Here is a 13,898-nt window from a genome sequence, read left to right as displayed (position 1 = left end):
TCTCTCCTCTCTCCTCTCTCCTCTCTCCTCTCTCCTCTCTCCTCTCTCTTCTCTCTTCTCTCTGTGGGCACTGAAGATCTGACACCTACATGTGACACCTTCTTGGGGCTACCTAAAAACAGAGGCCAGACAAAATCAAGGGAATATGAAACAATTCTATTTATTGAAGGGCCTTCAGGTACATTTAGGGCAGACAAAGCCCCCCAGGGACTGCACCCAAAAATGGATGATGGGTCACAGGTTTTCACACTTATAAAATTTGGTCCATTTGCACATTGGGGACTCATCTTCCAATTCCAGCTTCAGGAAATGAACTCATTTACCCAAGTTTGCTGCCCCAACTCACTTTTGTTTCCATCTCTGGGGCCTGAGGCAGTGAGGTGTCCTTGATTGCCAGGCCTGGAGAGGAATTGCTGTGTCTGAGCAAAATGGGAAAGCAGCATCTCACACTGTGTGTGGAGTTTGGAGTTACACACTAAAGAACTGCAGGATTACAGATATGTGAAAAATATAAAAGCTAAAATCCTAAGGCATCATGTGAATAGAAAGCACATGTGCAAGGAGGGCCAGAGCCAGGCTCTGGAAAAATGGGCAACGCTTCCCCCCCTTTGGGATACTGTGATTCCCTGGAGGATTTGCTTAAAGAGGGACTGTCCTCAGCCTCTCTGAGAGCTGGAGGGGAGATACCCACAGCATCATTGTCCAGCAGCAGTCACAGACCTGATGAGCACGTTAAGGACTTTTCTAGCTGAAAACACAGCACCTGTGATTTTTATTTTTTCCCTCCTGTAGCGCAAATATTTTCCCGCAGGTGCTTCCGAACGTGGGAGGAGTCGGAGCAGGAGGGAAGCAGAGCCTTGCAGAGCTCTCTCCCTTAGGACAGCAGGGAGAGCCGTGCCCTGCAGGCTGAGCTGCCCTGCCCTGGCTCCCCCTGTGCTCTGCTGTCCCACATAACCCTGGGGAAGAGCCCTGCTCTCCAGGAGAGGAGCACACTCCCACCACACTCACTGCTGACTGAAGCATCAGCGCAGGATGCAGGAGGAGGGGAACCAAACCTGAGTGAACATCAGAGGTGCTGAGATGTTTTAATAACCATTCTGAGTCACAGATGGGCTGTGCACAGTCATAACTCTAAAGAACATCCCTGCACAGGAAGCCTGGAATCACCCTGGCTGTGTTACAGGGAGCTCAGGGACTGAGAAGAACGTGTAGAGCCCAGCAACCCCCCAGCAGCGCTGCATCGGTGCTCCAACCTCTGCAAACAACAGCCAGGATGAGTCATTTTAATATTCTGGTGTTTGAAATTAAAAAGTACCCCCTTTAGTGATTACAAGACCTCTCCTTACAGCCCTCTGTGTTTATAACAGTGAGGGACTGAATTGAGATTTCAATTTTGATCTTAAATCATGTGGTTCACCCTTGAGAAGACAGAGGTGGGTGTGAGAGGATGCTGTGAGCACTTCAAAGGGTATCTGAGCCAGAGATCTCCTCCCTTGCACACCACAGGGCCCTCACTGACTCCTCTAGCACCTTCCAAGCCCTCTCAGAAACGAGAAAAATTACTGCTGCAGAGGTGAAAGACATCAGCCCAGCAGAGGTGAAAGACATCAGCCCAGCAGATGGAAATGGATTTCTTCCCTCTCTCCTCTCTCCTCCCCACAAGCTTTGGCTGAGGTCTGTGCTAACACTGAAACAGCAGCTTCCGTAGAGCCATCAGCAGTGGATGGTCCCTGCACATGGTCCCCTGCCAGCCTGAGACCACCCTCCTTTGCTTACAGCCAGTTTTGAGTGCTTTTGGCCAAATTTCCATGATTTGAACATTTTAAATTTCATTTTTGCACAACTTTGACATTTCTTGTTCATTCACTTACCACAGGAGGCTTTCCACAGCCTTCATTTATGGGAAAAGAAGAGCTGATTTGCAGGGGCAAATCTTCACCCAGCTCTTCGTGCAGGGCAGCACCAGGAGCACAGCCTGAGGCTCAGAAGTTTTGTTTGGACCCACCAGACTGGGGGTGTCCTCTTTGCTGTATGAACAGGCAAATCTGGGATGTTTTGGTGCAAACCCAGCTCATTAAGGCACACAAACACACCCTGGATTTAGGTTTGAAGCTGAGGTAGAAGCATCAGTGGGATTTGGAACACATTTGGTACATCATGAATGGTCACATTTGTCATCTGGTTCCTTTTCCCTGGCACAGCCAAGTGAGGTGAGCTCTCCAAAGTGTTCCAAGAGCTCAGGGCAACCCAAACTGTGTGTCAGTAAGTGAGGCACAAAAAGGTAGAACAGGAAAAAGGCAGGGGGAATGGAAATGTTTGACTAGAAAAATCAATAACACATTTGGACTGAAAACACAGGCACTCAGCTGAGGTTCTCAGGTAAGCCTGGGGATTCAGGAGCTCTTCACTGTGGGAGCTTCATGAACCTCCCTGGTGGCTCAGCTCTGCTCCCCAGGCCTGGATGTGACGGAGCAATTTCCATACCCAGTGCTGAAAACACCGATTTTACTTTCCCAGTGATGACCCTGTTCTTTCTGTGCCAGCAATATCAGCCAGGGCTTTGCTGTGTCCACAGTGACCTCTGTTTACACCTGTCCTTACTCTTTGTTGTATTAATCACTCATCCACATCCTTCTGCCTGTGACATCCCAGGGACACCACACAAATACTGTTTGTGAGCATTTCTGCTCCTGCAGTGGGAGGATGGTTGTGTACAGTCCCAATTATGGTCAGTGAAATTTTAAGAAAAGGCAAATGAACCACCTCTGCAGGCTGAATCACCACCTTGTGTTTCTCTGCAGGAGAAAACATAAAGAACCTTAGCCAGTAAAAATCAGGACCCATGGGAAGCCAGAGAAAAAAACCCATTGTAAGAGCAATGAGAAGATGGGGCCAGGGCTTCCAGCTCCCCAGTCCTGCTAACTCAGTAGCCTGGGCCACACATTCAACATACAGGGTGTGATACAGGGGCACCATAAATTTTAGAAAACTGAAAGATCATTTTAGAAGAAGCAGAGATTTGATTTCCACTGAAGAAAACACAAAGGCTATAAAAGCACATTTTTCATGGCTGTTTTCTATACCAAAACCTACAGAAACAGTGAGATTTTGAAAACAAATCCCTTGCACGGCAGAATTGAGCTTTAGATTTTTGCCCAAGGCAGAAGCAAAGGACAGTGTACAGCAGGTCAGGGTGCTCCTGTGCCAAACCCCTGCAGAGGAATTGCTGACCCTGAGCCAGGAGCAGCCTGAACTCACTTTCCAATCCTGACTTTCCAATCCCCAGGGCCAGCAGCCAAAGGCAAGCAGGGGCCAGACTTCTGCTCTGAGCTTTCCTGGGAGTTATCAAGACAAAATTAAACTGAAAGCACCATTCATCATCATCATTTTCACACAGCTCTTTGCTTTGTCCACCTCCAGAGGGTGATGTGATGCCAGGCACAGCCCACGGTTACGTGGTACAGCCAAGTCACCATCTGCTGATGGGGTGCAGCAACATTTCAAGGTTGCTGGGTTTGATTTAGTTTTGCAGAAGTTTTCTGCATCTGTGCCAAAAAAAGAATATTTCAGGTTTCCTTGACTGACCAAGGGAGCCTTGTAGTTGAAAGCAAAAATGCTTCAAGGAGAGTTATAGAAGTGGGAGGATATTCAAACTTTCTGGCCTCATAGGATGAAAATAATAATTTCCTGCTGCTGGCAAGGAAATTGAAATCTTGCTTACCCATGGAGCCATTCCCTGGCATCAGCAGTCTGAAAACTGCAAACTTTCCTCTTTTTTTTTTTTTTTTAGGAAAGGATAAAACACTTCAAAAGTCAAGAGAGCGACACCTGGTAGAATTTACCTGAGAAGGGAGCACTGCCCAGGTGGAACATGCAGCAGCAGAAGTGAACCACTGGCTTTAAAAGTGGCCAGAAGCAGCTGTTCCTCCCTGTGCCACCCTGCAGGAGCTGCAGAGATGTGGGGAGCAAACATCACACAGCTCCCTGGGACCCAGCTCAAGGTTCTTAAACACCAGAGCCCTCCTCCCATGCCCAGCCTCACACCAGCCTGATTTCCATCTGGAAGACACCAGTAAAACATTTGTCCTCTCTGACCTTATCTGAAGGAAGAGGTTGTTTGTTTTCCTTTTCTGAAATGGATAGAAATCAATAGAACCAAAAGGAGCTTTTGGTTTTCCTTGAGGTGCTCCACATGCGAGCCATCACCCACCACCTGCCCCAGGAGTTTCCTGGCATGGGGAGGGGACAGGAGGACCCCAGGAAGGCACAAAGGAACTGGGATTTGTGTGGGATTCAGAGCCCTGGCAGCTGGTGCTGGTGCCTTTCAGTGCCTCTCAGCAGGACCCTCAAGAAACCAAGCACACACGATGCAAAATGCAGCCCCTCTCTTGTCTCCACCCTCGTTTCCACCCCAGTCCAGCTGCTTGGGCTTCATCACACAGCCTGACTGAAATACCAAGGTGTGGCAGACACTCAAAAAATCAACACATAGGCAATGTGCCGTACAAAATTCTTGTCAGCTCCATGAGATACAATGCAAGAAGATAAATCTTCTTTCATCTCTTTCACTCTGAGATGTCTGTGAATAAATCTGAGCTACTGATGCCTGTGGGTGGCTCTGAGTGAAATATTCAATTCTCACTAATGGAAATATTTTGATTAACAGCTTTATTTGCCTAGTGGCAAATACCACTTTTTTTTTTTCCTTTTAAATCACAGACAAGTGTCATAAAAGATTTCATTTGCACATTAACAAGATATTTATAAAGTACTTGGTATTTGACTTCTCTCAGCAGGCAATTACAGATATGTTCTATTTTTTGAACAGTTTTGGTTAGGTTTTTTAATTAGTCTCAAGGTGACTTCCAACACTCAAACACATCCCAGCGGATTCCCCATAAAACCACTTGTAATGATTAATTCCTCGTGCTTACTGCAGCACTTCTCAGGGCAGGCATTGCACAGCAGCCACCAGAAGGTCTGGTTCCCAAAACACACTGAAAACGAGGAAACAAGGCTGGGGCACAGGCCAGCAGTGTTTATGTGCAGGGGGATTTACTTTCAAGTAAGTGTGGGTCCAGAAGAGGAGCGTGGTGTAAGTGGTTTTAATTCAAGTGCTGCCTTTTGCCATGGATTTGGGGGGGGAAGTTCTTTCTCCCCCCAATGTTATTCATTGCCCCAGTGGGTACAGGGCACCTCATCCTTGCTGGGGATCTCTCCTGGCAGGACCTGGGCAGTGGTGCTGGGAGCTCTGGGAGCTGCTCTCCTCTGGGCACACCAGGGCACATTCCTCCTTCTCCTTCCTCCTCCCCAGGACACTCCAGCTAAAAGCTGGGATTTGGACTAAAATGGAGAAGGTTGGTGTAGATGAAGAGCACTTTTGCTGGTGCTGCTGATGCCTTTGGATTTTAGCTTTTATACTTTTCATATATTTGTAATCCTGCAATTCTTTAATGTGTAACTCCAAACTCCACACACAGTGGGAGCTGCTGCTTTCCCATTTTACTCAGACACAGCAATTCCTCTCCAGGCCTGGCAGTCAAGGACACCTCACTGCCTCAGGCCCCAGAGATGGAAACAAAAGGGAGTTGGGGCAGCAAACTTGGGGTAAATGAGTTCATTCCCTGAAGCTGGAATTGGAAGATGAACCCCCAATGTGCAAATGGACCAAACTGATAAAAGTGTGAAAACATGTGACCCATCATCCATTTTTGGGGAAATTTGTCTGCCCTAAATGTACCTGAAGGCACTTCATTAAATGCAACTGCTTTTTATTCCCTTGATTTTGTCTGGCCTCTGGTTTTAGGTGGCCCAGGAAGGCATCAGAGCCCAGCTGTGAGGGACACTGAGCACACAGCAGCCCTGCCCACGCCGGGCAGCTCCTCTGCAGCCAGGGCACTTCAGGGGACACTGCCAGCCCTGCCCTTAGTGCAGCCACCCCAGGAGCTCCCAGGCACCCCCAGTGTCCCCAGAGCAGGCAGTGTCACCTGAACTGCTTCGCTTTACACTTTATTTCACACTGCCTGACCTGTGTCTCTGTCCCACCCAGGTGAGCAGCATGCACAGCAGCAGCACATCTTGGTGATGGTGATGTTGATGGTGATGATGATGGTGATGGTGGTGTGTTTCCTCCTCTGCTGGCTGCCCTAGGCAGCTGTGGCACTCATGGCCACCTTTGGGCAGCCTGGCCTCATCACCCCTGCAGCCAGCATCATCCCAGCCATCCTTGCCAAGAGCAGCACTGTCTACAACCCCATCATCTACGTATTTCTGAACAAACAGCTCAGTGAAATGCTCCCCTTCCTTCCTTCCTTTGGATTCCAAGAGGGAAAAAATAGCGAGGGGAGATAAAGAGATCACCTGTGCCATCGCTCAGATCCATGAGAGGGAAGCTCTGGGAAAGGGCTCCAAGGAGAAAATCGATTTGACAAATCCGTGGTTTTGGAAGCTGAACGACCAATTCCCCACATGTGCACACAGCAGATGATGGCTCCTTCCTTCCCATTGCACAGCTTGACAAAAAGAGAAGAAATCTGTGTTCTGGCAAGAGTGGAAGCACCAGGAAGTGTCTGAGGTGACTCAGATCCGTGAGGGCTGGTGAGGATGTGAGCTCCTGCTGCCCCACGCCGAGCCCCAGCAGAGCACATTGCCCACAGTAACTCCTCCTCTTCACACCACCAGCTCTGCCCACCCTGATTTACTCTTTTAACCCCCCTCAAGTCCTTCAGGCACTACTTGGTCCTGCTCTCCCCTCGTGAGAGCTGGTGGAAGCCGTGAGCAGTGAGGATCTGCCTGAAAGCACTGCCAGAGGGGCTGGAGCAGGGAACAGAGAATAAAAGTGATGAGCAGAAGGAGCATCAGAGCTCTCCCAATCCCTCAGCCAGGTCCAGCTCCATCAGCCCACATACTCAGGCACATTTCATTGATCTTTGCATTGCTGGAATTACAGTAGGTGGATCATTGGTTTCTCTGAGTCCAGCAAAACCTCCACTTGAAATTATTTTTGGAATCTCTTAGGAAGCACAGACAGTAAATTGCTCCCTCTCTCTTGAAAACAAATGATGATGGTAAAAGACTGATTTAAGTCTGTCTTAAATTAGCTGTGAGTGTTTTTACTGGGCCATGAGAAATTGCCAGGGAGTGAAAGTTTGACACCATCCATCATCTCCACATCACCCATCAGCTCCACTGGCTGCCACAAACAGCTCAGGGGCTGCAGTCCCTTCTCTGCAGGACTCCCAGACACCTTCCCTGGGACAGGAGCCCCTCTTTCCCTTCTCCTTTGTTAGTAACTTTGGAATAAACTCTCTCATGAAGCTGCCTGGAGCACTGGAGAGCTGTTGCCATCCCCTGGCAGGGGAGAAGCCCCAAGCACACCCACCCACGAAGGGCAACTCTGACTCACTTCAAACACTTCCAGCCCTGCTTAAATCCAGAGAGGCAATTCAGAAATCACAGGCTGCAAAGAGCACTCCAAAACAACACAGACTGTGCAGAGGAGTTTTCTACAGACAATTCTAAATTAATCTTTTAACTAAATAGCTTGCTGAGAGGCAGCAGCTAGACACAAATTAAACTGGGTTTATCTATGCCAGACTCCTGAAGTTCACCATAAACTTTTACTACTAGTGCTCCATGCAGGCATCAATTTGTTTGTGGAGGTATTTTGGTGGTGGTTTTGGTCTGGGATTTTTCTTAAATTCCACTTGGTTTCCATTGCTCAGTTAGTATTTTAGCAGCAATCAGTGCTCAGGGTTCTATACTCAGTGCAGAATGAGAAGTCAATAGTCTGGGTTTCTCTGCACTCAGGAGAAAGCCTCAGAGCAGAAGATGCTGCAGCCACCCAGAAGTGCCAGGCAGCTGAAAGCAGGAGGTGTTGGTCATGCAGAAAATCACATTCAACACCAACAGCACTCCTGAGGCTGTGGAGATCTATGGGAGATGCCTTGACAACTCACACAGCTGACATTGCCCTCAAATTCTGTGCTATTTCTAAAACATCTCTATGTCCAGGCACCCCCCCTACTTCGGTAAATGCTCAGAAATCTCTAATCAGGCTGGATAAAATCCGAGAACAGGCCAGCTAAAATAACATTCACATCGAGGAAATGCAGCCAGGCAAGGACTAGGTGAAGGTTAAACGGATGGAAGAGACTCTCAAGCTGGAACAGAAATTTACTGAGGATTAAACAGCTGCAGAAAGGCACCTGGGAAGAGCCACATGAGCTTGACCATGAGGGGATGGGGCAAAGCAAAATCTAGAAAACAGACAGTACTCCCCACGAGTTCTGAAGCTGCTTAATATTTCAATTCTCAGTGGTAAAAGGCTGATGAAAAAATCATGATTATTACAAAGTAAATTTTTAATCCTGAGAAATGCAATTTCTCATTGAAAAAAAAAAGGAACCTGATGCAAAAATAGCATAAAACTTTTAAAAAGCCATTTTCCCCAGTAAGCAAGGCTGCTGATGGAAAACCAGCATGATTTTCACTTGGCTGTTGATAACAGGAGTTGTCAGAGCTTGCTGCCAGCAGCTGTGTTGTACAAAGAATTACCAGTGATGTTTTGGACTCTTGAGTGTAGGGAGATCAGTTATCAGCCCCTGCAGCTTTGGGGAGGCCGTGCACACAATCCACACCACAGAAAATACCTATTTTTCCAGCAGTTTCCTTACCTTTGTGCTTAGCACGTTCCCTCTGCTCTCAGATACACAGAATGTTTTGTCAAGCAAGTGAAAAAAATCCCTCCAGTTATGGATATTGAACCAACCCCTTCTGAGAACTTAAACCAGATTTTCATCTTTTCCCTGAGCAAACACAAACCAAACCAGCCAGCATGTTTCATTGGTAATTCATTTAGTTCAATCCACACTTTTAGCAATGTGATCTCTCCATAACCTGACTGCAGGCCAGCACGAGGGACTGTCAGCTCCACAAAATCTCTGTGCCTCAGCAGTGTTTTCAGCAGCATCCTGCAGACCTGGAAGCAGGCTGGGGAGCTTTTAGTCCCTTCTATTCTCTGCATTGCCACAAAGTCAGTAATATTTGTAATCAATAAAAACACAGGACAAAAAATGTCTGTAACCTGTCCCAAAACTTTGTTTATGGCTCTCTCCCCTCTGTACTGCTCGTGCTGAGGTCAAGGTCTCTTGGCACATTGACATTTTTTTCTACAAAGCATTTCAACCTCCAGTACAAAATGTTGTCACACCCAGGAACTCAGTTACCACCAGGAGATCAATACAAATCTGAATAGATTATGAAGAGCAATGCAGTTACAAAGCGGAGCTCTGCTAAAATTTAAAGTGTGTGTATTGGTTATGTTTCAAACTTTAGAAATTGCAGCTGAAGCTTAGGAAAAGGAAGTATTTTAGGCACTTTTTAATTATCAGTTTACAAAGTTACTGCACCAAAAAATAACTTCCTCTGAACACTCAGTGGAGAAGCAACTGTGAATGCACAGCACTCAGGTGGGTGAAGGCTCAGAAATCTCTGAGGAAAGAAGAGTGATTCCAGTGATTGCAGCCCTTTCTGGAAGCGTGGGCATCAGGGCAGCTGTGGAGCCACAAGGGCCAGGCCAGGCAGGGAAGGTTTGAGCAGGGATGTGCAGAAACCCTGCAGAAACCCCAGTGAAACTGGGCAGGAGTGGGGACAGCGAGGTTCCACCCAGAGCAATCCCCATCACCCCATGGGGAAACGGGGGAACCTTCTGCAGGAGCTTCCTCCTGGACACCTTTGGGATGGAAGGGACAGGAGGTGGCTCCTGCAAACAGAAAAGCTTTGGGAAGCCTCAGAAGTGCAGCTGGAAGAAGAATTATAAACAAAGAAACAAACAGGGAACAACCTTCTCCCTCATTAGCTCTGAGCACAATCTCAGTGCTTTGACAATATTTTCATCCCAGATTGGAAGGAAAACATGAAATAGCACCATTCTGTGGAGAATTACTTTTCAAATCCCAAGCTACATGGAAATGCCTTCTTTCAGAAGCAAATCCACAGCCCTGCCAACACAGCTGTCCAAGTCTTGTACCACAGTGCTTTAATTATCATAAATTAGCCTGCACAGGGGGCTGGGTGAGACAGCACTCTGCATATCACTACCAGGGTACCTGTTCCAAAAGGATCTTTTTGATTTTTCAAAGCTGTCTTTTCCTTCCAGGGATGTGGGTTTATTTTTCCTTTGCAATATTTACAAAAAGCTTCCTTGTAGTCACATTATTTCACAACCTATTTCTTTTTTTATCCCTAAACCACGATCACACTAATAACCTAAATAACACCAAATGTTTTAAAATACACAAGCAGAAACAATGAACTGAGGCTTTTACTGAGGTTATGTTAGTGGATGAAATCAAAGCAATAGATGCACTTACTGCTAAGCAATACTAATCAATTATTTATTCCCAAGCACACATTTTTAAAGAGTAGTTTGTTATTTAGTTTGTTATTTTGAGATTAGAAAGCATGCCAGGAAATTTTCAGTTCATCTTTTCCCTTGATATTGTCTTGATCATTAAACTCCAGAATGAATTTCTACATTGATAATAATATTGCAGCTCTGTGACTGGTGGTTGTTGTATATGCAAGGATCTGTTCTGTCTTAAAGCATACAAATCTGGCCTTGGTAGGTGTCTTGGAGGTGTTCAGTAGTTCATGGTTTGTGATAAAAATGTGTTTTTTCAACACAACTCGTTGGTTTCTGTTCCATTAACCCTGTAACCTGCTGCAAACACCACCTGAGAGCAGCTTGTAACTGCTCTGCTTGGAAAAATGCAGGATGCTGTAGCTGTAAATAAAAATATTCTGTGGTACCTCACCAGCCTTATCTCCTGAACAGCCCTCACACAATTCTGCAATTTGGCACCCAAGGGAAAGCAGCTGCCCCTGACTTGTGCTGCCCAGCAGTTCCTTTGGGTACTCTGCCCAATTTGCTGGATCCAGGTAATAGCAATTTTATTAAAAACATACAGAAAAGGCCATACACACACACACCAGCACTAGAAAAACAACACAGAAATCCCCAATTTCAATTTACACTTCCAAAGTGAGAACAAAATTTTCCTTGTAAAGGAGGTACAGCTCTGTACTTTCTGAGATTTATCAGCAGCTTCTAATTTCATTTCAGCAGGTAGATTTGCTGTCTGCAATGGCTGTCATTAAAAGAGATGATCATTTTGGAACCCTTTATCTGGATTTTTTTTAAACCAAGCACTGTGGCTGTGTGACCAGCAGCATCACGGGGTGTTCAGCAAGCAGTCAAACCTTCCCTTACCTGCTTTTCAGCACCTTCAATACATGAAAAATTAGCTAAATGACAGAAAGTCACCCCTAGCACTACTTTGCATCCTTCTTTTTGGGATAAGCAAAAGCTCTTTGGCTTTGAGTGCAGGCATTTCACTGCAATCACACCCAGTCCCTAGAGAACCCTCAGGATATCCCAAGAGAGATTCTGCAGAGTTTTCAGATGCAAATCCAAGAACTGGGTGTAGAGTCAAGCATAACTGACAGCAGAAAGGGAATGAACATTGAACAATTCCAAGCAGCCCCATTTCCTTCAGAGCTCTCCCTTTTTAGCATGGGGCAGGAGTAGCAATAGAGTAACAAAGGTGTAGCAAAGGAGTAACAGAGGAGTAACAGAGGAGTAACAAAGCACTTGCACCACACTCCCAGGGAAGAGGGAGCCTTGCAGTCCCCTTGGGACACTTCAGATGTCACCTGCAGACCCCCTTGCAGTGGTTAGAGAAAAAACTTCCAAGAATTCTTTCCTTTCCTATCTGGATTGTGTTGGCCCTGCTCCAGGAGGAAACAGTGCCCAAGGAAAAGTCTCTTCAGGCAATGGGAGTTTTCTCACCAATGGAAGAGAGCTTCGAGCCCACGGTCTGAATCTTGATTTTAAGCAAATCAGTTCTCAGTCTCCCTCTGCCTCACCTTGAATTGAACATAAATACCAGCTTGGCTTTAAAAGGCCAGGTCCCAGATTAGAAGCAGAATGAGCAGAAGTCCTACAGGAGAAGGAGGAACCCCTGCTGGAGCTGCAAGGAATTCCAAAATGCCAAGGAAATTTGGGGTTACTGGCCATGTGCAAGAGGGGACAGCCAGCACTCATCCTGGAGTTACCCTGCAGTTTCTGTCAGGTTTGTGGCCAGGACAACACCCAGCAAGGCAGGAAGCTGAGACACACGAGGGAGAACTAAACTTAGTGTGATTAACATTCACTGCAGTTGCTATAGTGACTGATTTAATTTCTCTTCTGCATGGGCTAGATGGCTTTTTTCTCCTCTAAGCCTTAGAGAATATTGCCCAAAGAAGTGGTGCTCCTAGGTCACACTGCTGACAACTGAAATAACATCCAGCCCCCAGAAAATGTTCTCATGTTTATTGGGTTTTCCCAAACTATAAGCAACAGAGGAACAAATCCCAGCAGAATGACACCAGCACTTCAAGCAGCCCATAAAGGATTGTGCAACACTTCCACGATGTTTTGGCAGCCCAAATAGAGAGAATATACCAGGCAGCCCCTTTCCTCTTCCTGACTCTTGATTTTCTTGTTTTCACTGAACACCAGCAAGTCTTGCTAGTAGGGCCACTTGAACTTGCAGTCCCTGAACAACTTTTGCAGAGCACCTTGCATTTCTGTTTTCTGGCAGAAAGCCTTTCTGCAGCTTCTCGTAGCAGCAGAGAGGAGGCAGCACCCAATTCTCCAGCTCTACATCATCACACATCTGCTTGCATGTGATTTTACTTTAGAATATGTTACTAGTTTTACTCTGCCAGAAGGCTGGAAGGCAACACTCAGCTGAGTGTGAACCCCATCTCTTGCAAAAATTGTAAGTTATCAGTTGTGATTTAAAGATAAAAGAAACACTTTAGCAGCAGTGTTGGGGCTGCCAGTGAAATCTGTCACTGAGGTGATGGAGACCGAGAGCTCCAGGTCTTTCCATGAGATTTTCCAATTAGAAGCAGAGCAGGGAGTGTATTCCAGGCAGGTCTTAATTACAGTGGTGGCATTAATTGTAACATCACAATGTTTGCTCCACAGCAGAGAGAGAGGCTGTTTCCAATGAGGGAAAAAGGAATGATGAGGCAATTTCCCACCATCAAATTCCTTTACTTAAAAGCTGCTTCTGCCTGGGAGAGAAGAACCACCCTGGAGAGAAGTGGGGCCCTGGACCTGCCTGTCCAGGGACACAGGGGAAATCCATCAGAGTTAACTTAGGGGTGTGGATTTAAAGTTAATTGGTTGATCTGCATTAAGTTGCTTTGATTCTGAGTTAGTGGTCCTTGCTCTATCTTCAGATATAATTAATCTGCAGTACCTGATGGTAAAGCAACACTATTTGAAATCCAAGTCCACAGGAGGGTTTAACCAATTTAAACAATCTGGTTTTTTAAAAAAAATGTTAATTCAGGTCAACTTTGCATATTCTTTCACAGCCAGAAGTCCTCCAAAGGGCAAACACTGGGATGTCAGCAGAGTCAGTCCCTGCTAATGCCATGATCCCATCACCTCTTTACCTGCCAGATGCATCACAGCTCCAGACATGTTGAAGTCTGTCCAAAGGCACAAAAATCTCCTGCCACCCCTTTCCCATGCTCCCCACAAGGTGACCTCAGCAGAGGCAGGGCTGCAGCAGCATCAGGATTGCTGTGAGCAGAGAGCTCCTTCCCACAGCTCTGGGCACGACACATCCCACCCCAACACCATCCCTGCCTGGGCAGCCCCAGGCACTGGGATACCCCTGTCACAAGGGTTTTTATCAGGTACTCATGCCTTAGGATTTTAGCTTTTATATTTTTCAAATCCTGCACTGCATTAATGTGTAACTCCAAATTCCAAACAGAGGGTCAGCTACTGTCTTCACACTTTGGTCAGATAAAACAATTCCTCTGGGCCTGGA

At 46.5% G+C, this 13,898-nt stretch overlaps 1 protein-coding gene across 1 annotated transcript in view; it reads left to right on the top strand.

The window, feature by feature from the left end:
• LOC107209056 (pinopsin-like) overlaps positions 1 to 6,445 on the top strand; it is a 12,703-nt gene extending 6,258 nt beyond the window's left edge. The window contains 1 exon segment of the mRNA XM_033516813.1: positions 6,070 to 6,445. Coding sequence (XP_033372704.1) covers positions 6,070 to 6,351 — 282 coding nt within the window. The 3' untranslated portion in view covers positions 6,352 to 6,445.
• The last annotated feature ends 7,453 nt before the right edge of the window (positions 6,446 to 13,898 follow it).

This window comes from Parus major, chromosome 9 (assembly GCF_001522545.3).
Source record: "Parus major isolate Abel chromosome 9, Parus_major1.1, whole genome shotgun sequence".
Taxonomy (NCBI): Eukaryota; Metazoa; Chordata; class Aves; order Passeriformes; family Paridae; genus Parus; species Parus major.
This window is presented reverse-complemented; position numbering and strand designations above follow the sequence as displayed.